A 24,633-nucleotide genomic window follows, 5' to 3' on the forward strand; every position below is an offset into this window, starting at 1 on the left:
GCCAATTCAAAGTTAATGGAGTTTGGCTACTCCAGCAGTGAAAGATCAGGCGGAGGGGAGCAGGGTACTCGGACCCGGGATCGGTAGCGGGGCACTTGGGCGACTGGAGCGGATGCTGGCTGAAGAGATACAGCTACTGGTTCGCGACTCGGCCAAGATTGAACTTAATTTTGCACAAATGCAATTTATAGAAAATTGTTGCCACTTGTTTTCACGTTGATGGCACTCGGGCCGAGTAGATCAACGGGCGGGGTGGAGCCGGGCAGATAATAAATGCAGGTAGCCATTGGATTCCTGGATTCTCGCTGCTGCTGCCCGATGCCTGCAGCTTGGCCATTATTTAAATTTTCCCCCACCCAACTTCGTTTTGCAAAAATTAACAATTAAAACGTCTAATGGCAGAAAAAGAGTGAGGCGCGATAGAGACCGAGAGACTGGGATCATAAAGGCGCTGTCCCATCAGGTAGGTCGACATTGTGACTCCTTCTTGGAACTTCCACTCATCAGGCAGGGCAATTAGTTTTCCCTTTATGTATCGGGCGCAGTTCAACTTCGCGTAGAATCGAGGATTCCGAGCAGAGGAAGTGGAAATGAACGAGTGGATTAGCGCGGAATGGTTTATTGGCGAGTCGCGGCCATAAAACTGCGTCCTAATCCATCAGCCCACCCTAGAATCCTCTCGAAGGAAGGTCTCGAAAGACAGGTAACCGATACCTTGGTACCTCGGGCACCTCGAGCTATAAAAAGACGCACAGCAGCCCGTCACCCAAACAGTCTCGATTGCTTCCAGCATTTGTCACAATATGCTAATTGTTCGCTATCTAATCGCCTTGGTCTTCTCCATTTTCATGGTGGCCACATCGCTGAAGATCGAGGAGCGCTACCGGCGGTGCAATGGCTACAAGATATCCACCCCGGATCGGTTGGTCATCAAAATGGAACGGCGTGGTGTGAAGTGCCAGTCCAAAAACCTTGAGAAGAGGCGATTACAAATCTAAACTGCAGAAATGGAATACTTTCGGGACCCTAGTTTCGAAAATCAGTGATCAAGAATGTCAAATTCTATTCCGAGTCAGCTCGATGGAAAAAGAAAGGATACTGCCTCAGAGGCAACATTGAACTTTAAGCTTAACCCAAATTAAAAATCAGAATTGTTTTAAATATTATAAATGTGATTAGAGTTAACCGAGATTCGCTTGTCATTTCACTTTACCTGCTAAGCAAAAATTTACAAAGAATTTTAAAAAATATATATCACTTTTAAAAATAAAAGTCGGCGGAAATATATATTAGTTAAATATGTATCATAAATTATTAAATAAAATTGTAGCAACAAAACCAAGTTTCATTTCATATGTTAAAGGCAAAAGGGTAATTTTCTCTTCAGCATATTAAATAAAATAAACAAACAAAAAATTATATTATAGTAAAACAAGAAAGGAAGTTTACTTCGGCAAGCCGAAGTTTGTATAACCTTGCAGTTATAAAAAATAATCAATACTTTTATTAAATTGAATTCGAAATTCTTAAAAAGATAAAAATTGATATTCCCAATACTAAAAAAAAAAAAACACAGAAGATATAATTTTTCAATATTATTTTACCACTAATTTTCCGATTGTTCCTATGGGAGCTATATGATATAAATATGATATGATATATGATGATATAAAATATAAAAATTGATATTCCCAATATTATAAGATAATATGTCAAAAAGCCCCAAAGCTATAATTTGTTTCACATTATTTCGCACCAATTATCCGATCGTTCCTATGACAGCTATATGATATAGTCGTCCCGTTTTGATAAAATTAAATTCGAAATTCAGAAGTAATTTAAAAATGATATATCCAAGTTTACAAAGGTGTATGTTAAAAAACACGAAAGATATAATTATTTTTTTAGTTTTTTCCCCGATAGTTCCTATGGGAGCTATAAGATATAGTTGTCCGATCCGGCTGGTTCCGACATATATACTACCGGCAATAGAAAGAAAGTTTCAGCCAGATAGCTTTAAAACTGAAAGACTAGTTTGCGTAGAAACGGACGGACAGACGGACGGACAGACGGACATGGCTAGATCAACTCGTCTTGTGACGCTGATCAAGAAAATATATACTTTATGGGGTCGGTCTCCCTCACTGCGTTGCAAACTTCTGACTGAAATCATTATACCCTCTGCAAGGGTATAAAAAGGAGAAAGTTAACTACGGCAAGCCGAAGTTTGTATACCCTTGCAGTTATAAGAAATAATCAACGTTAGTAACACAATGTTAAATTTTTAAGGATTGTTGCTGGCTTCAGTGATATTAAAAAAAAATTTTCATTATTTCCCTGACCGTTTCTTTGACAGTTATATGTTAGATTCGTCCGAGTTTTATTAATTTTAATTCGAAATTCTTAAAAATATAAAGAATTATATTCCCAATATTATAGAATCTGGCAAAAAAAACCGAAGCTTGGATTTGTTTCATATTATTTTCCCAGCCATTTTCGGTTCCTTCCTATGACAGCTAGATCATAGATCCGATTTTGATAAAATTAAATTCAGAATTTAGAACTAATTTTTAATTAACTACTAAACTGATTATTAAATAATGTATCATATGCTAATTAATAAAATTGTAGTAACAAAACCAAGTTTCATTTGATTTGTATTATTAAATAAAATAAAGAATTAGCGTAGAACCTTATCAAACAAAAACACCTCTTAATGCGGTAAGGTGTCGTGGCGATCACGCACCAGCAACATTGAAAAGTTCTGATATCCACTTTTTTGACGAATAATCCTTGTTAATTTGACTTAATAAATACACTTTCTTTCTTTCAGGTTCTCGCATAAAAGAAATATTTATTGAAGCGTGTCGAATGGGAAAATGTATTTAATCGAATTAACAAGCATTATTCGTCACATAAGTCGATATCAATACTTTTTTACGTTGAAGGTGCGCGATCGCCACGACCCCTTACCTAGTTAGGAGTTGTCTTTGTTTGATACCAGAAGTTTTTGTTATACCACTGCATATAATAACATCATTCAGAAATTTGCATTGCAGTGAAGAAGACGTTTTCAAACTCATTTATGTTTAACAAATTTTAGTCGATAAAAACTTATATTAATTAGAAAATATCTAACAAGAATTTGTTCTTATCAAATTACTGTTGCACAGTTTTGGGCATTGAAGTAGGCAATGAAATGCTTTTCATACTGAAAAAAATAGCTTTCTATATTCCAAACCGTAATTTGTCAAAAAGTCGTTTCATCAAAGAACTGTTTTCATTATACGCTTTCTTTTCAGAGACATATAGCTCGTCTCTGTAGCATTAGTTTTTTAGGAACTATAAGCCTTTCAAATCTGGCTTTATTTTTTCCCGCTAAACTAGCGACTTTAACTAACTTTGCGATCCTTAGCAATGCCCTTTTATTACCCCTTAATAACCGAAAAAGAAACCATATTATGATTAAACATTTGGGCGCATTTATTTCATACATATATATTTATATCTTTGTTTTAGGGATTTACTTTACATTTATAATTCTGTGTAGGTATTAAATGACTCCAAGTTCACATTCTTCAGTTTGTCATTTGATCTTTTTATTATACAAGAGCTGGGACGCTTAAATTTACAAAAGCACATATTTATTTCGAATGTGTACTCAATAGACGAATAGCTTTAGGAAGCATTGTATTTTATTTTACCACACCATATGCAAAGCGTAAATCAAGAAACGAATCATAATTTGTAACTTTTGTGCTAATATTCAAATTAATAGGTGCACCATTTCTTTTTTTGGTAACTACAATGGAACATTTTTTCATTTACTTTTAGACATTTAAATAGATATATTTCTGTGTATATATGCATATATGTTTGAGTCTTAGCTTTAGTTTAATTGCACTAAATATTTGCGTTAAATTGTTGGTAGTCCATTATACTAAACGTTCTTTTTGGCTTATTTTTGGTTTGTTGAAATGCTTGAATTGTTAATTTATCCAAGAAATGTGGGTTGTGGGTAGATCGTCGTCTCCGCTGAAACTTACTTCCTAAAGCAGGAGATGGGATTGAAGTAGCACTGCCGGTACCTAACTTGACGTTTGCTCTCCGGCAGCCGATAAAGTTCATTCACATTGCCATAGGTGGGACTCCTCAAATAGGCGCTGTAACTGCTAGATTAACCAAAAATCTGAGCTATTTAAAATGGTGAATTGATGCTGTCTCTTACGTGGGTCTGTACTGCGCAAAGAGCATCTGCAGCCGGTCCATTGGAATGTTGGGATAGATGGCCTGGGCTGGCATCTCGTAGCCTCCTCCGTAGGCGCCCCGCACGTCATCGGCCTCCTGACCATCAAGTCCATCCGTGTCCTTAAACGGATTAGCCATTAAGCTTTGTTTTTCATTCATTTCAGCCTGGTTTACTCACCGGTCCTGTTTCCCCTGCCGAGGGGCGAGCCTCGCTGAGGGCGAAGAGCAGGGTCAGGAGCAGGCCGTAGCACAATAATATCTGCACGAACTTCATCATTTTTAAGCGCTTCTGGTCTGAAAGTAAAATTAAAAAACAAATACAAAATTATGCAAAACTTGTAGATTTCTAAAGATATAATCTAAGCACTCAATTAACTTGGAAGATATATTTTAAAGTTTAAATTTGTTCACACATTTTCCTATTAGTACACGTTTTTGTATTTCTGCATACTAAGATATCTAAATCACTACTCCTTTTCAAAGCACTAAACCAATTAAGCCAAATTATTCACTGACAGTATACGCACTTTTGCGGTATACCAATTAATGCAAATGTTTGCACAACTTCAAAGGAAAAACTCACGACTTTGTCGCCGGCTAATCCCGAAGCTCAAAGTGTTGTGAAGGGGCAATGCAAAAAAATGGGACAGAGTTCCACTAGCCACATTTTTAATTAAAGGTCAGATTTCAGTGGGATTGTTTTTATACTCATATTTATGATTTTATTACACTTTTGCGTCATCACGGCCCAGAAGGACTCGTAACAAAGCAGGATGGAGTGAGTCAGAACACTTGTTGCCACAAACGTGACGAACATATTTCTGAGAGTGGGGGTGAAGTCCGCCTCAGACTCCGGTTTTTCACCTTAGGCCGGCTTAAGTGCATTTCCGCAATTAAAAACGGATATGGAACTGCAACTCAAGCGTTGCAACAGCCGCACACACCGCATCCGTAATACAATGTCGATGGTGCAACGTGTGGCAGCCACACAACGGCCTGGACATGGCCTTGCTGGACAAACTTTAATTGATTTATCAGAAGCCGACATAAAACGTGATATGGGCTCCCTTTGTATGTTTCACTTATTGAGTAACTTCCACGGCCACTTGTGTAACGGCTAGCTGACTAAAGGTCATCAAATCAACTCCTCAAAAGTTTGTGAGTTCATAAATTAATATATATATTTGGAAGGTGACATACAAAATAGGGTTACTAGTTTCGAAACTCTATTTTGAATTAAGTCATATTATTAAAATTACCTATTCCTAATTTTTTATAGTGAGTATACAATTTTTTAATGATAAATATATCTATCGTATTAAATCAGGAAGCCAAAAATTATTATATTTATACGATTCAACTCTTGGAATCTGAGCCTTTAATGTGCATACATTATAGTTACTACCTCCTTGCCTAATAACTTAAATATTTAAAGGAATCGGAGCAACTTCAAAGGTAAGCACAAACGCAATAAAGATGATATCAGTTTCCCGAAAATAACTAAGACAATTACAATCAGCAACTAATTTCATAAATTACATAAATTATGCCCTCATTGGTAATTGAAGTGGGTGTGAAATCAAAAGAGAGCGCTCCCGCAGGACATGAATAAACAAACAGTCGCAGCTTGAAGGAAGCAATGGGAACATAAATCCCCGGGATACGTTCGTTTGGTCGGGGAAATGAGGTCATCAAGTGGCTCTCAGTATCATCATCAGCATGCAACAGGTAAACGAGCGACAGAACCGGCGGGGCGGGCGTAAAAGCCATGGACTAGACCCATAGACGTGGCCTATCGAGGACCTCAACGATGTGGCCGTAAACGTTAATGACTTGTCTCATTTGCTAGCTGCAGCCCATAAAGCGCTGCTGCTCCTAGGTGTTCGTCCTGTAAAAGGAGCGTCTCCTCCTTAAGTTTCAAGCAGCTGCTAATGTGAATGCATCGAAAGATGAAGGTTGTTAGGTCGCAAAAATCTGAATTGCAAATTAGCTTCTTGTTTGTATGAAATTTCAGGGAACTTAAATTGAACATGTACTGTAACTGAGAATAGTTGGAACATAAGAGATATTGGAAAGCAAAAATTATATGGTAACCTTCTGCTTAAATCAAAATCTAAAATTCATTCTTGTTACTTAGCTATAAAATTTGATGTATCTACGCTTATTACTTCTTTTTCTTATTTTAATATTCTTTTCAGCAATACTTACAATTTACAAAAATTGGCAACTCTTATAAAGTGGTAAAAAATATCTTTTTCGTTATCACTATTTTGTTATCTCAGCAAGGGCACAGCAATGCGTGGCATATGGACGCATTTCCGTGTTTTGGGTGGCCGGAGTGCATGCGAAACTCTTAAAACACTTTACAAGTGCGCACAGACAGAAGGAGATAATTGTAATGCCCACAGCGCGGTCTGTTCAACTTTGAGCTCATAAAATATTTGTTAGATTAAGCAGCTAGTGGGTGATAAATAAAAACTAATGACTGGGAGGCTTACTTCCGCCCACCCTCCAGCGAGCTGGTTCAAATGGAATAATAAAAGGCCAAAAGCAGGCAGGTCCCGCCGGCAGACCCTAAAGCCAAACCCAGAGCCAAACATAATCAGGACACATTTATTGCCACCGATAAATAATGCTCGAATGTTAATTGGAAATTTAATCTCGCCGTCGCAGCGAAAGAGTTGCAAGTGCTGGGAGTAAAGGCGGAGGCGGTGGGAAGAATCGCAGAAAATGAAAATGCAATTTTCACGTGGCAATCTAGACCCTCCCCCGAATCCCGCCTAATCCGGCGGCTTTATTCCGGTTTCACTTTGAGTTCCGTTCATTTTTTCGTCAGAATTTCGCCTGCGGCGAACGGAACTTTAAAATTAGCTAAGGACAAATGTCGCTGGGCAAATATTTGCCCGAAGGACCTGGCGTGGGCTTCATTAATGTGTGCCTGACAGGAGCCGGCAGGACAATGGCCGTGTCCTTGGCCGTGTGATTTATCTGGTCATATGATATTTTCGAGGGAGCAAATTAAAATTACGTCAGTCAGTCAGCTACCGAAAACTGGAAACTTCAGACCTCTTCAAATGCGTATCAAAATGTTTTTCGAGTTTCCCATTTGGCGCGGGAGAGTGGAGCACTTGAAGTTGTATCGAGTTTCCTCGGAATCCGTTTTGTTTTTGTGGTTACGCTCTGATTTGCGAAAAATGCGGCTCAAAGTGAAGGAGTTATTCACCCAATTAGATTACAATTTTTGGGAAAACGTGGGCAGAAAGATGACAAAAATAATGTTTAATAATGTATGTTTTGCGGTTTGTGATCAATTTTCCCCTATTTGCCTAAGCTTATCAATTATTTAAATGAGGTATTTTTTGTGTGTTTAACCTAATTATAATAATCACAGTACGCGAATATTTCTAAACAAACAAGAAACTGGTCCACTAGACTTCGCCCCACAAATTTCTGCGGAAAATTATCTGCCTCATTGATGCCAACAAGCCGCAGGAAAGCCGCCATGAAAACTGTAGGCGTATTCTAATAAATATTAAATGCAATTTGATGGCGGTTTCGGCGGGAATCGACCAACCAAGCCAAAGCGAGACGAGCCAAGTCAAGTGAAGTTATTTATTATCAGCAACTCGATTCGAGATTGAAGTCCAAATCAAATGAAGTGAATGTTTTGTGCGTGGGCCTGATTTGCTACGCTTCATAAATAATTCACCTAATTTTCAATGAGCAGAGGAAGCAGTTGCTCCCGTTTTGGACTGTCATTAGGTGGCTCTGCGAAAGTCCCCAGGGAAATGGATGTACTGGCATACGCAAAACAAAAAACATTACAAAAGATGGAGCCCAGAAATGGGGTGGTAATATATGGCCTATGAACTGCATGTATTCGTCAACTTGTGGGAGGGCAAAACGAACCTTTCTTCACCTTCAACGTTGTTAAAGGCCCATCAATTTGCAGAACTTTTATGAACTCATTTTAGGGAAACAGCTTTGAGTCAATTTGCACGGAACACATACAAATTGGCCTCAATTATTCATTAAAATGATATTTTTGTTTATAAATGACATACATTTAATGTTTATCTGGTCCTGTATATTAAACTTCTGGTGAAATATTTATTTATTTATATTAATAATAAAACCTGCTTATCATTATTTTAAATATTTAAAAGTCAAAGAAATCTTTTTGAAATATATTGTTTTTAAAACTTGTTGCTGCTTGATAAAACCCTTTCGATTTAATGTTACGAGAAGAACAAACATGATATGATATCACCGGCAATAATTCCTTTGCCTGCAATTATTCACCTCTGGCACAATTTCCGCGCCCACAAATTAATTCTGGGAGACACACAACTGCTCATTTCAATTAGTCGCCAAAAACCCAATTGGCTAAGGTAAACACACAATTGGCCTGACCTGCGATACTCACCGATACTTGGAGACTGGGTGAGATTGGGAATTGGTAATTCAGTTGGCGTCGGTAAATTGGAATATTCCGGCGCCAGAACTTTCACGATCTGATGATTTCGCGAGCTATTTGCGTCTGTCCTTGCAAAATACTGTGAGCTTAGCGGCGGAGCCTCTGATCTGATCCTGTGGCTGGGCTTACTTGTGGCTGCTTCGCTGTCGATGTGAACGCCAAGAAGGGAAATTGGTAACTCGATGTTGGCGATGCCTGCTGCCGGCCTTTATATACAAAATAGCAAACAGCACCCAAGGCAGCGACGTCGGCAGCGGCAGCAACGGCAGCAGAATCAACAGCAGCAGCAGGAAGCACGAGCTGCCGGGAAAACAGGAGGAGGAGGCGGTGGGTGGGGCTTATTCGTTAGGGGGCGTCTGCTTAGGCAAGGCTTTATGCCTCATGTCAAGCCGGCACTGCAGCCAGCAGGACTTACACTTGTTTATGGTAGGTACCTGGCATGCTGCGAGGGTACATGAGGTAAATGAGGTGCCCAAAATGATACCTCTTTCGTTCATGCATTTTGTCATTTAGGGCGAATCAAAGCCTACTTTTAAGGGCTTTAAATATATGAATTTCAAGTATAACTCTCAACATTTCAGTTCAATTTACGTTGATATGATTAGCAATATCTTTAAGCCGTTATGATAATAGTAAATAATAGTAAAAGTATCTTAAATTAAAAAAATCATTTAAATTGTAAAACATACAAATTTGGAATGAATATAGTTTTATTTCAGTTGATTATATTACACTTAATAATTAAAAATAGCTTTCCTCTCCATCACCTAGAGCATTCCGCGGTCGCATACTCGTCGGAAATGTCAACATCCAAGTGCTTTTTGCCCGTACAATGGGGCGTATGAACAATGTCCAATTATTAATTCACCACACGGACATGGGACACTGCGAGGCGAGTACGTGGACCACCCACAAGGACCCCCGCCCCCGGTCGGCGTGGTGAGTAGCAGCGAGCGACGGCACCTGTTGCTGATTAACCCAACTCGTACGAAACCTGTTGCATACTTAGCAGCACCTATCTATGACGTAGAGATTACATAAAAAGGTCGCGATGCACCGGACAGTAGGCTTAGCGAGCGGCTTTACCCTCGCCATTGATTTATGGCCACTCGATAAGAAATTCGCGCCATGTGCAAAAGTGAGATTATGGTAGAAGCGCACACAATGGTGTATGTTTATACCCGGTAATCGAATAATATAATGTGGTATTGCAATCGGGGAAAATAAAGCATTTCCGCCCCTGAATGCAGAAAATAATATTTATTACAGAGAGAGTTTATATTTGTTAAGCACTGTCTCCGCTGATTGCAGTAGGTATAATGATCATTAAACTAAGGCATTTATATATGTAGTATTTGTATTAACAGAGCACAAAAACCCCCAACGGTTGGAATATTTTTAGTTTCTTTATTTTGGCTTGCAGTGTCTTAAAGTTGAGTAATCATTCTCGGTTGTCGGGTATCTAATGGTCGAAAAATAGTTAAGCGACTTCTGCTCCAGCCAGCGCTGCCGGACCATCAATTGACGGGGGCAATTAGATGTACATAAAAGTCTATTAATGTGTGCTCCAACAAACTCATTAATGGCCGCTATTGGCCAATAAAACTTTGCCATTCGCCTTTGCAGCCAAGGTGGTCTGGCAATAAACGTGCGTTGCACACTCAAACTGATCGCCAGTTTAGTTTAACAGTTCATTATGGGAAGGCACTTGACCCACAGATAATATTATGCATTGACTTTGAGTTGGCAATCAACAGCGCATAGTTGGCCAGAAGTTCAGGAGGTTGATTTGCATAGAAAGGAGAGAAAGATAGAAAGTGGGAAATCTCACCTGGGTGTTGGGAAATCAAACTAAGGAATGTGCACAAGGAGCCTTAAATAAACTGCGTAGTGTTTAAAAAAGTAATAATTTTAAAGGAATTATGTAAAATTCATACAATTTATGTTCTCTTGTGAGAATATTTTGAAGCAATCAAATTATAAATTTGTACCATTTTAAGAAAGTTTTACCACAAATGCAAAACCCATTTTTTACATTAATACTAAGCTTTTTTGGATATAGTATTTGAAAACCATAGTAAGCCAGTCTTGTTATTAGCTGGAAGACTAGTCAGCAGAGTCTTACGAAATCGAATTTATGTCATAGAACTTGCAATTTTGTATTGAAAGCCAAAATGATTTGTGTACCTTAACTGGAAGACGGGAAAGCAAAGCCCAAATTTGTAAGATATAATATTACGTATACGTACCTCAAGCATAGAATTCTGTAATGAGTAGTCTCAGATAATTGGACAAATCTATGAAAACATGAAACCGCAACCCCTTGCACACACCTCACCAATGAATAGATAAAGACATTATCTGATGAAGGTACTACTTCTGCTCGGAGCACGCCCACAACTGCCACCGAAATAGATCGCAATGGAACACGAACTAAGGGCGTGCGATGGATTTGCTCAGAGTTGCGATTTATGGCTATGTCAGTCAGCATTAGGCAGGATAGGTAGGATTACCTGTCTACCCGAAATTAGCCTCAAATAGTCAGAATTTATACTCCCTACTAGTATTGGATTAATTTATTCATGAATGCCGTTGGACTTATCGTTGGTGGTTTATTTATAACGCAGATTCACAGTGAGTTACAATTGCACAGACACAGTTACAGATACAGATACTAGATACAGATACCACTAGATATAACTACAGAACTCGGGGATTTCAGTTAATTGCGCGAACAACTCTCTCATCAGCAAGGACAGAAACTGAAAACTGCTTTGTTCAAACACCTTTCTGGAGATCAGCTGGGATTTGGCGTTGGTTCGACATTTAGCCCACTCCAGAGGCGGATACTATGATGGATTGTATATTGGTGTTTTCTAAAAACAGCTGACGGCATTGAAATAGCACCGCCAGTACGCTCGGCCACCGCCGGATCCGGATGGTTGGATACGCCGGGGACCAGCTGGGGAACCGGAATTGGTGGAGGTTCCAGATCGATCTGCGCCCGCTCTTCTCTGAAAGCTCTTTGGCATTAACTGAAATTTTCTTACACATCGCGCTGCTAATTTTATGTCTTATATTGCAATTTAGGTTTTATGTTCCAACTTACTGTTTCGCCAGTCGCGCGATTGATCTGGTTCAAATCTTTGAAATCATAATCCATCATTGCTCCCGAATCATCGTCGCTGTACATCCCTGAATTACGCGATACGTTAGTTTGGGTCCCCAACAAGGCGCCATACCGACACTTACCATCCTCCCTCACCTGATGAGGCTCCAATCCGTTGTGATATTCGCCAAATTTACCATTTAGAATGTTCTTGTCCCCGAAGAATTCGCCGATCCGTTGTTCGCCTCGCTCTTGCTCGAGGGCGTGATGCAGAGCGACCATTAGTCGGTCCAGGAGCAAAGCTGCTCGCTTCGGGACCACCATCTTATGTGTGGATAGAAATTTTGAGTAACGTTAGATTATTGTTATTAAGAAGTATGCACATTTAAAAATGTAAAAGCAGATATACGGATATGAAACAGTTGGTTTTTTAAAATATCTATCTTGTGTCCATGAAAAGCTGTATGGGTCAATATATTCAAACATGGGAAATAAAAACTGTTTTTATACAAATAACCTACTAATATTTTCTTTAAACTTAATTGATAATGTTTTATAGCCGGTAATAGCACTATATATAAGACCTTTAACTCCTTTTAAACTTTTTAGTATCTCAAAAATTTAATGAAAATATGTTATCACTTTAATTCATCCCATAAGTTCCCCTATATTTTATCAATTTAGGTACATCTAAAGCACAATAACCACGCAAGATACTAAGGGAATTCGGAAACTTTATTTTCAATTAGTTAAATGTTATTCCTAGGACCGGAAACGTTCTGCCCACGCATTGAGCCTGACCCCTCAGCACTTTTAATTTAAGGCTGGAAGTGTTTTGGTAAACCCACGGTCAAAAGGAGCCCTCATTAGACCCACCGTAGTATGCACCAGGCATAATCAAAGTGATGTGACGTCAGCTCAACTTTCTGACGGAAACGTAGCTTGGGGTCAAAGCCGAAAAGCAATCAAATGAAAAATATACAATTACAAATTGTGTGTAAGGTGATAGGGATTCAAAACGGAGAGTGACCAACAACACGACCCACGCGGACACTTTGTCTTTTATAATTTTTGTGGTATTTTGCTCACCGGATACTCGTCGTAGCCCTCGTCGGCTGGGGCGCTAAAAATCTCCTCCGGCTGACTGGGCGCCGTCCTTCCGTCCGCCCGCTTGCCATCCGCCGGCGTTGGAATCGCCCCCGGCGATGTCACCTCCCCGGCTGCACTGCCGCCGATGGAGCGCAGCTTGTCCGGGGATCGTTTGTCGCCCGGGTACCTCATCAATTGCCGGCACATGTGCAGCTCGAAGTTCTGGATGAGGACGAGCAGGATAATCAACAAGGCTGGCAGGTGATAGGTTCTGCTGGCGGGGAAGGCCTCGTTCCTGCTCTTGGCGAGACTCCTCGGACTCCTCCTCCTGGCAGAGTGGCGCCTGGCAGCATGCACTGAGCTCTGCCCAGGTGGGTGATGCATTCTGGTGGCTCCTGGTGGGAAACTAATTAATGTCAAGGCCTGTCCTGCGTTCGACAATTTTGAAAAATCAACTGAAGCGTTGGCTTTATGCGTTCGACGCTTTTATAGCTGCCAATTTCTTGGCTTTTCGCTGTTTTTTCCTTTCTGCTCCCTTTATTTTTTACAGTAATGAAGCATTATAGACGCTTGTTAATCGGGATGGAGCTGGTCCGACAGTGAAATGCTTTTCTCATGCTTTGATTTACGATTGCTTCTCCCACTCGGCGTCCTTGTTGTTGCTCCTCGGCCGTTGCTGTAATTATCGAACATCAAAATCCATGTCCTGCCTGCAGCCAAGTTATTAACGCACACACATCAAGCACAAATGGGTGGGAGGATGGGTGTGTTGGCTGCAGCCTGTTGCGCTTTTTCGGTAGCTCGGTGTAATGAGCGGAATGTGGGTGTCCTTTGGCCGGTTTGCCTCCACTTGTTGCTCGTTAAGGCCAAAAAATGAGAGGCAGGCCAAGGGATGTGGTGGCCTGAAAGGGGGTGGGCTGACCACGAACTCAGTTGACTCCTCGCTGCAGGTGTCCACCATTTGTGTCCCTGAGTGGGACTTAAGTATTTTGCATGTTGAAATCCCTTAAAATGTGGTGCATCCATATTCAACGGAAGATTATTTTGGATTACAGCTCATTAAGATGAAAAGTAACTGTTTTCCGTTTCAAAAAAAGGTCTCTACATAGGAAACTCCAGCATTCAATGATAATGCCCTGATCACTAAACATTTTAGTTTTTAAGTACTGTTTAAATTTAATATCTTATATAACCCTGAAGTGTGCTTACTTATATTTTAATTTCTGATTCAAATTATTCTATTCTGCTATAACCAGCATAAATAATACCTAGTTATTAAATATAACTTGAACTAAAATTTATTAAATTATTTCTGCCACCATAACTTTAAGTTGTGCTCCCAAGAAACAGCAGGGGGTATACGAATCGGAGTTCATTGGCCACTAAACATTTCCAAGCGGTATGATTACCTCGTTTAATTGCCCACTGTGGGTCATTTCCATAGGCAATTCGCAATAAAATCCGCAAATAAGCCATAAACTAAAGAAAAACAAGCTGACAAAAGACATTTTTGTGTAAGCATTGTTTTTTCAAGTGACTCTGGCTGGGGATAAATACTTGAATATGTATGTAGTTTGACTTAAATACGAAAGGGTTACAACTAATATTGGGTTTTGGGGAAGCCAAAATTGAATCAGGATACCTTAATTAAATTAAATAAGAAATTGGTTTAAAAATTACGAATTCCTGGAGAAACATTAATTTAAATATCAAAGACTTTTGTGAATTTTCCCGAATTATTATTGCTGTTGCGATATCAATATATCATGTTTATCTCTCTCAAATGGTATTGTATTTACAATAACAAATAAATAATATCATTAAACTAAATTCTTGACTGCATTCCGATATTTATTCTCGAGGATTTTACTTGATTTCGATTTGAACATATGTTACTATTTGGTCCTTTTCAAAGTTTGTGATTTATTGAGGAAGGCTTTAGTAAAGATAAGATGTTATAGCAATTTTGAATGAAATGCTAAAAAGCTTAATAAAAAATTAACTAAAATGAAATTCTATATAGGTTTTATAGAAAAAAGAAAACAGAGAGCACAAGCAGTTTAGGTCTGCCTTTCTCCAAGTGTAATTTTCCAAGCACAGCATCCCTGGAGCATCTGTCACGCAAGCGGACACGCGCCTGCGCCCGAACCGCCCACCCGAGTAACGGGACTGTCAAAACACTGGGAGAGCGCGGGAGAGCCAGTAATCCTGGGAGCCCACAGCCTCCGAGTCCTGCGGAAACCCAGTGTGCGCTGAGGAGCCAACTGAAACGGAAACGGAATCTGCAGTAATTCGCAGCGAAAGCGTGGCAATCGGAGCCTCAAACAAAAACAACATAGCTAACTGGGCGAAAAGGACTGCAGCAAGGGCAAGGGGGCGAGGAGATGCGGATGCAAGAAGCCGAGCGGGTGCAGTCGTGTGAAAATTGTTGTATCGAAAGTGCATAAAATGTGGCCCACAAACAATTAGCGGAATAAGCAGAGCACGGAGAACAAAACAAAAGTCGGGCTAACTAGAAAGCAAACAGGATGTCAAGGACTTGAGCCGGGGGAGGGGCTTGGTGGCGCAGGCTAAGGGTGCCAGGAAGGGTGAGACTAACGGGACTTAGGGCGCATCAGGATCCGCAAGTGTCGCCAAGATGCGTACCTACTACACGGCGAAGGACATGCGAAAATACGGCGATTTGAGCTATGAGTAAGTACCAAAATGGGCAACCCCTCCTTTGAACATCAAAGGACTCTGAAGAGGAGGTGGGTTTTTGGGGAGTTGAGGGTTGGGTGTTGGGCGGCAGAGGACAGGTGGGTCATTGTGTGTCATCGCTTGTTTGCTTCGAGCTTTCAAGCCGAATGCCATTTCAACGCGCATCCGCTTCTCCCGGCTCCTCAATCCATTCGATTCCTTCTCTTTCCGCGGGCCTGCTCGAGAAAAATGCAATGCCTAGTGTCAACTGAAAAGTTGTTTTTGTCCACAATCGGATGGATTGGAAAGGCAATTCCTTTGAATGGCTTTCACCTGGCCGAAGAAAAAATTTGGTAAAGAGAACGAGAAATGGGATAAACATTTTGATAGTCTCTGATATTTTTATTGAATTTTTGGAGTTTGATATTTACCTTTAAAACATTATAATTTTTTATGGGGTATCCTTTCATTACATTCTACTTACACGCCTTTCGAAAAATATTCTCTAACTCGAAAGCGACCGAATATTTAATTTGTTCAAAACAAAATCAAGTTAAATCCTCGACAGTTAAACCCAGAAGTAGCCTGTTAAGGATAGCTAATTTTCCTAGGCCAGCAATACAAAATGTCATTAAAGTTATCCCTCACACTACATTCTTCTTGGTGTTTCATGCCATTCTTACACTGTAACAGAATTTGGTATGTTCACTTTGAATTGCCTACTTCATTGGGCATTCCTCGGCTGCATATTCATGAGCTAGCCCTGACATAAATTGAAATACATTGACAGCATCACGTTCTCCTGCAATTCTCGACTCAGGAAGCCAACTTCTGGAGGGTGTGGATGAGGGTCGAAGGACCTGAAAGTGGGTTGTGGATGGTCTAGGTGGGCAGCGGATTAAGGACTTTCGGCTGAGTGGCCACTCGCAACGCTTCTCTTGTCTCGGGCAGTCATTATATTGCTTGTTGCCTTAATTAATGGCTGTCAGCATAAAAAACTACTACGCCCTGTGGAGAATACAATGAACCCACCAGAAGTTTGTGGCAAACATGGAAGGTCAACGGGTGATGCGGGGAGCTCGAGTGAATTACAAGGGTAATGAACTAAACGAAATTAAGGTATGGTGGTTGGCGATGGTGCACATCTCAGTGTTACTAAAATTCTACAATATCCTGTTAAAATCTAATTTCTAATATAGTAAAGAACGATTACTTACCAATAACAGATTAAGACTTAATACAGATCCTCTCAATAACCATAATATATATTTTATTACATAGGTTATAAAAATATTTACTTCGCATAAAACTAGTAGATTTATTTATTTAAAAAAATTAAGCTATCATTCCCTTGAATTGCCAATTACCAAGCATTGACTTTGGTGGCTTTCACTAATAGATTTATTTTCAATTACTCTTTGATCAATATTGTATACATTTTGGGATATATTTTAAAAAGGGATAGCATTATTTATAAGAATCGAAACCGATCACATATCTCGACCACATCTCAAACACCTACCCTTGGCTTTTCCTGCTAGACCTACAAATCAAGTTAATCTACGTCTTGTTGTTTTCCCACAGAAGCAAATACCTGCTGGATCCGAAGTTTATGACGAAGAGGGATCTGCAGCAATACTACCGCTACTACAACATGAACAAGAATCGCGGCCAATTCAAGAAGATAGTGATTGTGATCTTCTGCCTCTGCGTGTTTTCCTACCTGTGCGTGGACTATAACCTCAGGACGAAGCTGCTCCGTTTCCGCGATGGCTTCGATTTCATGGCGCGCATCGAGGACCACTATGGCGGAAATGTGACCACGGCCTACTTCGTGGACACTCCTGGCTGTCGGATGCCGCACTTCGAGGTCACCGACGACACCATTGCCCAGTTCATGTTCAAGCCACGACCCTACAGCTGCAACAGGCCTCTGGTCCGGACCAGTGACACGGTGCCCGGCGAGCTGCACCTCAACCTGGACTCCAGTGAGCTGCTCGCCTACTACAACATCAGCGACCTGTCCTCCGTTAACTGCACCTTCTCGGAGGTGAAGCGGAACACCGATTCCAGCAACAGCCACAGTCCGGCTGTGGGTTTCAAGCTCAAGAAGGTTGTGAAACTTCCGCCCGGCCTGGAGTTCATTTGCATGTGGTGCTATGATTTCTCGGACAAACTCTTCTACAAGGACTGCCACTTTCTGGCGGTGGACAAGCCGCGGGTAAGACCGCCACTTAAAAGTGGATCCGATAGGGTCAGCTTCAACAAGAGCAAGGATGAGCAGGAACGTCTCTCCGTGATGATTCTCGGCATGGACAGCCTGTCGCACCTGAATTTCCTGCGGCAGATGCGCCAGACAGCGAACTATGTCCGGAAGCATCTGTCCCACGTGGAATTGTGGGGCTACAACAAGGTGGGCGACAACACTTTTCCCAACCTTGTGCCATTGCTGAGTGGATTGGACGATCAGGAACTGAACTTGGCCTGTACTCCGAAAACGCTAAGGTCCTACGACAGATGCTCGTTTATTTGGAAACGCTACCAGCAGCAAGGCTATCGCTCCATTTTCGCCGAGGATGTGGCCCTGCTCTCGGCTTTCAATTACAACCAGAACGGATTCAGGAAGCAGCCCACGGACTACTACCTGCGGCCCATGATCATGGAGATGGAGAAGACGCTGGCCTTCAAGAAGGACCTCAACATGCACTTGTGCATGGGCAGCCGGAGGACTGCGGATGTGCTGCTGGAGTACATGAGGAAACTGGTGCCCCGGTTGAGCACGGATCTCTTCTTCTCCTTCTTCTGGACGGTGGCTCTAACACACGACTACTTCAACTTTCCCTCGCTTCTGGATCAGGCCATGTTGACCCAACTGACGCAGCTGCAAGATTCCGGAGTGCTTAATCGGACCGTGGTAATGCTGTTGTCCGATCATGGACTGCGATGGGGCTCCTTTCGTCGAACCTACCAGGGAATGATGGAGGAGCGCCAGCCCCTGATGATGGTGTTGTACCCACCCTGGATGAACGAGCGGTATCCGGAGGCCATAGCCAACCTTAGGCTAAATGCCCGCAGGCTGACCACCCCTTTTGACGTCCATGCGACAATGCTGCAGCTACTGAAGCTGGGGAACCTGGAGGCGGATCAGTTGCTGCGCAGATCAGCGGAGCTGGATGAGCCGGACAGCACGCTGCCCAGAGGCATCAGCTTGTTCCTGCCCATCCCGGCGGCGAGGACCTGCGAGCAGGCGGGCATTGCCGCCCACTGGTGCACGTGTCACCAGCGCCAGGAGCTGCAGACGAACGATCCCCGGGTGCAGCGGGCTGCGCGTTATTTGGTGCGCCTGATCAACAACCGGCTGAAGGACAGCTCGCAGTGCAGGACGCTCTACCTGAACTCCATACTGCAGGCTCTTATTGCGGCGCCCCACTCGAAGATCGTGAAGAACATATCCACGGACTACGCGGTGGACATCACCCTGCGACTGCAGACGAAGCCCGGACTGGGCGTCTTCGAGTCCACGGTGCGGATGACGGGCTACACGACCGTTCTCACGGGCACCATCAGCCGGCTGAATCTGTACGGAAGCCAGAGCTACTGCCTCAACGATCCGGCCCTGAAGATGTTCTGCTATTGCCACAGATAAGGCGACCATGAAAATGGGCTCCTTCGTTATGGGGTGTTTGACGTCAAAGACTTAAACCCATTAACGTAGCCTTAGCCATAAAACCTAGTTTATTTCTATGAAATAGCCGAAGTTTGTAAAAAATATTAATCCAATTTTAGCCTTGCCGTAAGAAGTTACAAGTCTTATGCACCTAAATAGTCTCGTTAGTGTAGCGGTTTTTGTTTACTTCCCATTTACTTTGAGGACAATAAACTGAATAAACTAATATTCGTAATACCCGCGGAATACTTTACGTGTATGTAAAAAAATTGATAAACGATTACTGATAGCGAGAGGGATAGCGAACTTATAAGCAAATAATCGTATGTGTTATATGTGGTATGTAAAAGTAAAACACCATTTTAAGTTGTAATGCGGTGTCCACCCTAACAAATTTCTTTTAAATAGGTCAATTACAAGCGTCTCGAATATTACATAAAATTTTAGTAAAAAAAATCGCCTGTGAACCATTTTAAAGTGTTCAGTAAACTTTAATTATTATTAGAAACAAGTATTTTTATAATTTGATAATTGCATTTTTAAACGATGCACATATATTTTTTTGGTGATTGACAATTTAAAAATAAATAATAAAAGAAGTCAAAAAATGGTGTCTTTATAATTTGTTGCATTTTAATACCCGTTATTCATAGAGAAAAATGGTATTATAGATTGGCCGAAAAGTATTCAACAGACAGGAGGAAACGTTTCCGACCCCATAAAGTTTATATATTCTTGATCAGGATCACTAGCCGAGTCGATCGAGCCATGCCCGTGTGACCGGTCGTCCGTGTGAGCGCTGAGAGGGTGGAACTAGAGGGGTGGAACTTGCCACGCCAACTCTAAATTCCCGAAAGTCTGTAGCGCCTACAGCCTTAATGTATTGTTCTCCTCAACACCTATCGTTTTACATTTTAATGTATAATAATAACTTATGCATATTAAACTTCAAAAGTTTTTTTCGGAACAAGGAAAAACGCTATAGTCGAGAGCCTCGACTATGAGATACCCGTTACTCAGCTTAAGGGAGCAAAAGGGAAGATATACATAGGCAGCAAAGCGATATTGTAAAGCGCCGTTAGAGTGGGCGTGGCACCCCGCTGAAACAAACTTGCAGGAAGCCCAGGAATCTGCATTTCGAGATCTCAGCGTTTATACGGACAGACGGAATTTTAAGATTTCAGCTGTTCTATTATCTTTTTGTCAGATTGTCAAATTGCCAGGACGTGTGCTTCAAAGATTATGTTTAAAATTAAGGAAATAAAACTAAGCTATTAGAACAGAACAGTCAGCATCCTATTAGATAAAAGATACAAAGTACCCAAGATAAAATTATTTACATAGATGTATTTTTTAGAGGGCAATCTCTGAGCATTCCTTTACCCCTTTCCAAACCGTTTCCACACAGATTGCCGAAGCTTTGGTTGTCCAATTGAACGTTTGCGCTCAACCGAAAAATCAAAAAATTTGATTTTATTTACAAGTGACTAGAATTTCCCTCCTACTTTAAGTCGAGAACAGCAACAACTCTCGGTCTCAGCAATCTGACTTTGTATGGAACAGTTGAACAAAATTACACAACTCAACAGTAGGGGATACCCTGCATACTTATTTTTCAAAACCGATTGGCTTGCGGTTTGTAATAATCGATAGTTGGATAAACATCGGTTCTTTGTTCCAGCCCTAGTTATTGTCTTATCAGTTCAGTTTTCGTTTTATTTTTGTTCGCTGCAAACATGGATTAAATTAGTAGATTTTATGTTTTTCTCGCACTCATAGAAGTAGATAAGGATGCCGCCCACGGAGACACTGCGTCTCGGGGAGCGCGGGGGAGCCGCAGGATCGGCGGCAGGCGGTCCCGAACAAACGTACATCATCAGGCAGAGCAACAAATACTATGAGCACCGTGATTCCCAGGCCACGGCCATGTCGGTGGACTACTCTGGGCAGTGGGTGCTCCTCGCGGGACGCGGTCACCTGGCCCTGCAGCGACTGGGGCAGGATGACGGTTCCCTGAGGCGGCACGAACGGCAGTCCAAGTACGAGGTCTCCGTGGCGGAATTTGCCATATGTCCGAGTCGCAAAGAGTACTGCGCCATAGCGGTGAGTAGTCAGGAATGCCTCTTAATGTGCCGAGCTAAACCATTTTTCGAATTCCAGACCAGTCAGTACATCGATATCGTGCGTTGGGGCACTACCGAGCCCCACTACGAAATGTCCTTGCGCGGACACACTCGCACGGTGACCGACATCGACTGGCACGGCAAGGATCCCAATCTGCTGGTCAGCTGCTCCATAGACACCTTCTCGCACATCTGGGACTTGAGGGAACCCAGAAAGCCGGCATTGTCCCTGAATGCCGTCTGCATGTGTAAGTATCGCAAATTGTTTTTATATGATTCCATCTGCATTTAGTACTTCTTCAGCTGGTGCCACCCAAGTGGGCTTCAACCGCGTTTCGGGCAACCTTTTGGCCGCCGCCCACGATGGAGATCTACGGATCTGGGACATCCGCAAGGGAAGCTGCCCCACACACTATATCACGGCACATTTAAATAGAGTGCACGGCATCAATTGGAGCCACAAAAGAGAGACCTGCTTGGCCACAGCCAGTCAGGATGGAACGGTGAAGTACTTCGATGTGTGCAACCCTCGCAGGGCCGAGAAGATCATCACCACCATGTCGCCCGTGTGGAGAGCCAGATACACGGTAATTTATAAAACCTATAAACCTAATACTAGGTAATTGATAGTCACCTTAATATAAAATACTTTACCGCAGCCCATTGGCAACGGCCTTGTCAGCATTGTGGTGCCTCACTTGGGTCGCGGTGAGAATAGTTTGCTACTTTGGAGCAACAGTAAGCAGACCGATCCAATATGTTCCTTTGTGGGCCACACTGATGTCATACTTGACTTCGCATGGCGTCCGAACCACGAGAATTCCTCAGAAATAGTGCGTATTAGAGATAAACAAATTTTTTACCCACCTATACATTGCTAAATATTTAGGAACTGGTTACCTGGTCCAGGGATCGCACCCTAAGGGTTTGGAAGATCGATGATAATATGCTGAAGCTTTGCGAACCATCTGCAGAGGAAGAAGAATCTCGATTTGAGCCCGATCTCAGTGAGTTGAGAGTGCCTACTCCTCCAGAGTTGTTGCATCCACGTTCGATTTTGGTTGCCGCCTCGTTGCCCATATCTACGGGGGACGGAGCTTGCAACACGTTGCCCATGGCCCGCTCTCCCAGCTTTGGAGGTTACTACCGCAGGGAGGAGCCCCACATAGCCAGATCCCTGACGGACCAACCCACGTGTTCGCTACACCACGAGTTTTCGCTTCTCAATACGAACATGCCTCATGTAGAGGTGGACACCCTCGATGCCATAAAGCGGTACGCCTGCTTCAAGATTTGCGCCGGAGGACACACGGTAATCTTGCAAGTGACATTTGCCACTTCGTATCCTAGCCCGCATGCTCCACCAGACTTTCAACTTTGCCAAGGCACCACAATATCCAGCGAGGTGAGTGGCGTACTGCTTAAAGTACTGCGTTGCAATGCCTTGCAGCGGGTTAAAAAGTCGCGCACCTGCCTGGAACAATGCCTTCGTGCGCTGGTGGCAGCCATGAAGAAAAAGGTGGCGGCCGTAGGAGGCGCCGATCGTAGTCAGTTGCATCTGCAATCGCCTCGACTGGAAGGAGCCCTGTCCAGCACCCTGCACGATGCCTGCATTCCATATCCACGGACATCGGGGGTTCACTTCAATGCCATTGGCATGCTCAGCACATTTGCCCAGCCGGTGAACAACAAAAGGCTGACCCTACGTCAGCAAACAGCTTTGACTCCGAGAACTTTCTCATCGATCAATGGTAGCGGACTGTTAGGGAATGTGATGGCCACCGCCCAGCGGGAGGCAAATGCCTCATTTTATCTCCAGGAAAGAATGATTTCGGGGAAACCTGGAAAACAGCGAGCTATCCGGCAGATGAACGGAAGTCCGGTTGTTCACATCTACGACACAAGTAGCCTGCTCCACATAAGTCGCAGCATGGCCCGCGAGTTCTCTCTGGATAAACTCAACATTGCGGAGACGTGCCGTAAGAATGGGGAGCTCTGTCGCCAACATGGTCGATTGGACCTGGTCCCCGTGTGGTTGTTGGCGGAACTGATAGCCACACCACAAGTCCCCAATGAATCGCTTAACGAGCTTTTGTTCTACAAGGATCCCTTCAAAAAATCATTGCTGGAATCTCTAATTATGCATTATGCCACATCGGGCGACATACAGACAGCTGTCCTGCTGGCTTGCTTGTTTGACAAGTGTCCATCGGGTGGAGGTGCTATCATGGAGATGGCGGTCCGACTTCCGCCGCAGCTGAACTCTCAAATTTCGCCCTATCACACGGTTCTCCCGCTTGACGTCAAGTCTTCTTCGTCATCCAACACTTGGCAGCAACTAAAGCAGCTACGCAGCAATTCTTGGTCGGACTCCTTGGATCTGGAAGTGAAGCAAGTCCAGTCCGATGCTTATGCTTGCTCTTTGATTAGACGCGTCAAGGTGCCACTGTTTGATCAGTTCAAGCGTGCCTACGCCGAAATCCTATTCGGGTGGCAGCTGCTCTCGAAGCGGGCACTTATCCTCAAGCACACACAGAATATGCCACCTCCCATACAAGGCGTGGAGTTTGTTACTGAGTGTGGGACGTGTTCAAAGCCCAAGCGGACGCCCAAGTGCGAGCCCTGCAAACGACCCGTGCTTTTCTGTGTGCTCTGCCGTTTGCCTGTAAAGGGAGCGGCCAACGCGTGTTTGGCCTGTGGTCATGGCGGTCACATGGATCACATGATGCAGTGGTTTGATGTGAGTACCTTTCCTAAGCGTGTAATTCCTTTGCGCTTTTCATAAATCATTTTTTTAATTATGTGTACATTTATTTTTGTTTTAAATAAAACTAAAACATTAAGTACAAAATTATTTTAAAACATATTCCCCTAAAAAGAAAGGTAGATTTCTATTGCAGCTAACGTTTTAATGAAATGTTTGCATGTTTTTTTTTTTATTTCTTACAGAAACACAAAGTGTGTGCTACATGTGGCTGCAAGTGCTTGGAGCGCACTGCGGAACTGCTGTCCCTTTTGAGCTGATCGGGATCTAAAGAGATGTATTTCCATTTCATCTTTAAACTGGCTAGACTTTTTTTTGGCTTTGGATATCAAAATAATAAGGTGTTTTTAGTCAATAAGCAAACAATTTTTGTACGATTTGCATACCATTTAGAAATATATGACCATTAACTAGCTAAGCTAAAAGTAAGAGTTATATGAAACTATGCACATGACCAAAGTAATTTAATCGCTGGCA

At 42.4% G+C, this 24,633-nt stretch overlaps 5 protein-coding genes across 10 annotated transcripts; 3 read left to right on the forward strand and 2 right to left on the reverse strand.

Annotated features, from left to right (window-relative positions):
- Positions 1-785: 785 nt before the first annotated feature.
- LOC108033600 (uncharacterized) lies at positions 786-1,324 on the forward strand. Its single transcript, XM_017107952.3, has one exon. The coding sequence runs from the start codon at positions 804-806 to the stop codon at positions 996-998; it is 195 nt and encodes a 64-aa protein (XP_016963441.1). The 5' UTR covers positions 786-803; the 3' UTR covers positions 999-1,324.
- Positions 1,325-3,459: 2,135 nt separating this feature from the next.
- Positions 3,460-8,893, reverse strand: LOC108033401 (uncharacterized). 5 transcript variants are annotated; one of them, XM_017107721.3, is made up of 4 exons: positions 8,675-8,893; positions 4,427-4,542; positions 4,229-4,368; positions 3,460-4,163 (listed from the first exon to the last, which is right to left on the reverse strand). In XM_017107721.3, the coding sequence occupies exons 2-4, from the start codon at positions 4,523-4,525 to the stop codon at positions 4,043-4,045; spliced, it is 360 nt and encodes a 119-aa protein (XP_016963210.1). In that variant the 5' UTR covers positions 4,526-4,542; positions 8,675-8,893; the 3' UTR covers positions 3,460-4,042. The 5 variants fall into 5 exon arrangements, with proteins under 5 accessions (XP_016963210.1, XP_016963209.1, XP_043950153.1 ...); XM_017107720.3 differs by having other exon boundaries at positions 3,460-4,169; XM_044094218.2 differs by having other exon boundaries at positions 3,460-4,172.
- A 2,448-nt stretch (positions 8,894-11,341) lies between these two features.
- On the reverse strand, positions 11,342-13,343 carry LOC108033250 (uncharacterized). 2 transcript variants are annotated; one of them, XM_017107516.3, is made up of 4 exons: positions 12,924-13,343; positions 11,978-12,158; positions 11,835-11,920; positions 11,342-11,739 (listed from the first exon to the last, which is right to left on the reverse strand). In XM_017107516.3, the coding sequence occupies exons 1-4, from the start codon at positions 13,305-13,307 to the stop codon at positions 11,602-11,604; spliced, it is 789 nt and encodes a 262-aa protein (XP_016963005.1). In that variant the 5' UTR covers positions 13,308-13,343; the 3' UTR covers positions 11,342-11,601. The 2 variants fall into 2 exon arrangements, with proteins under 2 accessions (XP_016963005.1, XP_050741039.1); XM_050885082.1 differs by having other exon boundaries at positions 11,342-11,760.
- Positions 13,344-15,185: 1,842 nt separating this feature from the next.
- On the forward strand, positions 15,186-19,504 carry LOC108034250 (uncharacterized). Its single transcript, XM_017109103.2, has 2 exons — positions 15,186-15,617; positions 17,187-19,504. The coding sequence occupies exons 1-2, from the start codon at positions 15,562-15,564 to the stop codon at positions 19,246-19,248; spliced, it is 2,118 nt and encodes a 705-aa protein (XP_016964592.1). The 5' UTR covers positions 15,186-15,561; the 3' UTR covers positions 19,249-19,504.
- Positions 19,505-20,936: 1,432 nt separating this feature from the next.
- LOC108033815 (GATOR complex protein Wdr59) lies at positions 20,937-24,581 on the forward strand. The gene is made up of 6 exons (XM_017108440.3): positions 20,937-21,372; positions 21,430-21,640; positions 21,696-21,979; positions 22,052-22,225; positions 22,282-24,132; positions 24,342-24,581. The coding sequence occupies exons 1-6, from the start codon at positions 21,061-21,063 to the stop codon at positions 24,414-24,416; spliced, it is 2,907 nt and encodes a 968-aa protein (XP_016963929.1). The 5' UTR covers positions 20,937-21,060; the 3' UTR covers positions 24,417-24,581.
- Positions 24,582-24,633: the final 52 nt, after the last annotated feature.

Source organism: Drosophila biarmipes, chromosome 2L (assembly GCF_025231255.1).
Source record: "Drosophila biarmipes strain raj3 chromosome 2L, RU_DBia_V1.1, whole genome shotgun sequence".
Classification (NCBI taxonomy): Eukaryota; Metazoa; Arthropoda; class Insecta; order Diptera; family Drosophilidae; genus Drosophila; species Drosophila biarmipes.

Excerpts from the sequence above, each read along its gene's own strand:
- LOC108033250 (XM_050885082.1), bottom strand. The coding sequence starts at position 13,307 with ATGCATCACCCACCTGGGCAGAGCTCAGTGCATGCTGCCAGGCGCCAC. Across the intron at positions 12,159-12,923 it reads AGGGCTACGACGAGTATCCG|ATGGTGGTCCCGAAGCGAGC; the intron begins GTGAGCAAAATA and ends TCCACACATAAG. Across the intron at positions 11,761-11,834 it reads ATCGCGCGACTGGCGAAACA|TTAATGCCAAAGAGCTTTCA; the intron begins GTAAGTTGGAAC and ends AGAAAATTTCAG.
- LOC108033401 (XM_044094218.2), bottom strand. The coding sequence starts at position 4,525 with ATGATGAAGTTCGTGCAGATATTATTGTGCTACGGCCTGCTCCTGACC. Across the intron at positions 4,369-4,426 it reads CGGCAGGGGAAACAGGACCG|GACACGGATGGACTTGATGG; the intron begins GTGAGTAAACCA and ends AATCCGTTTAAG. Across the intron at positions 4,173-4,228 it reads TTTGCGCAGTACAGACCCAC|CAGTTACAGCGCCTATTTGA; the intron begins GTAAGAGACAGC and ends TGGTTAATCTAG.
- LOC108034250 (XM_017109103.2), top strand. The coding sequence starts at position 15,562 with ATGCGTACCTACTACACGGCGAAGGACATGCGAAAATACGGCGATTTG. Across the intron at positions 15,618-17,186 it reads TACGGCGATTTGAGCTATGA|AAGCAAATACCTGCTGGATC; the intron begins GTAAGTACCAAA and ends GTTTTCCCACAG.
- LOC108033600 (XM_017107952.3), top strand. The coding sequence starts at position 804 with ATGCTAATTGTTCGCTATCTAATCGCCTTGGTCTTCTCCATTTTCATG.
- LOC108033815 (XM_017108440.3), top strand. The coding sequence starts at position 21,061 with ATGCCGCCCACGGAGACACTGCGTCTCGGGGAGCGCGGGGGAGCCGCA. Across the intron at positions 21,373-21,429 it reads AAGAGTACTGCGCCATAGCG|ACCAGTCAGTACATCGATAT; the intron begins GTGAGTAGTCAG and ends TTCGAATTCCAG. Across the intron at positions 24,133-24,341 it reads ACATGATGCAGTGGTTTGAT|AAACACAAAGTGTGTGCTAC; the intron begins GTGAGTACCTTT and ends TATTTCTTACAG.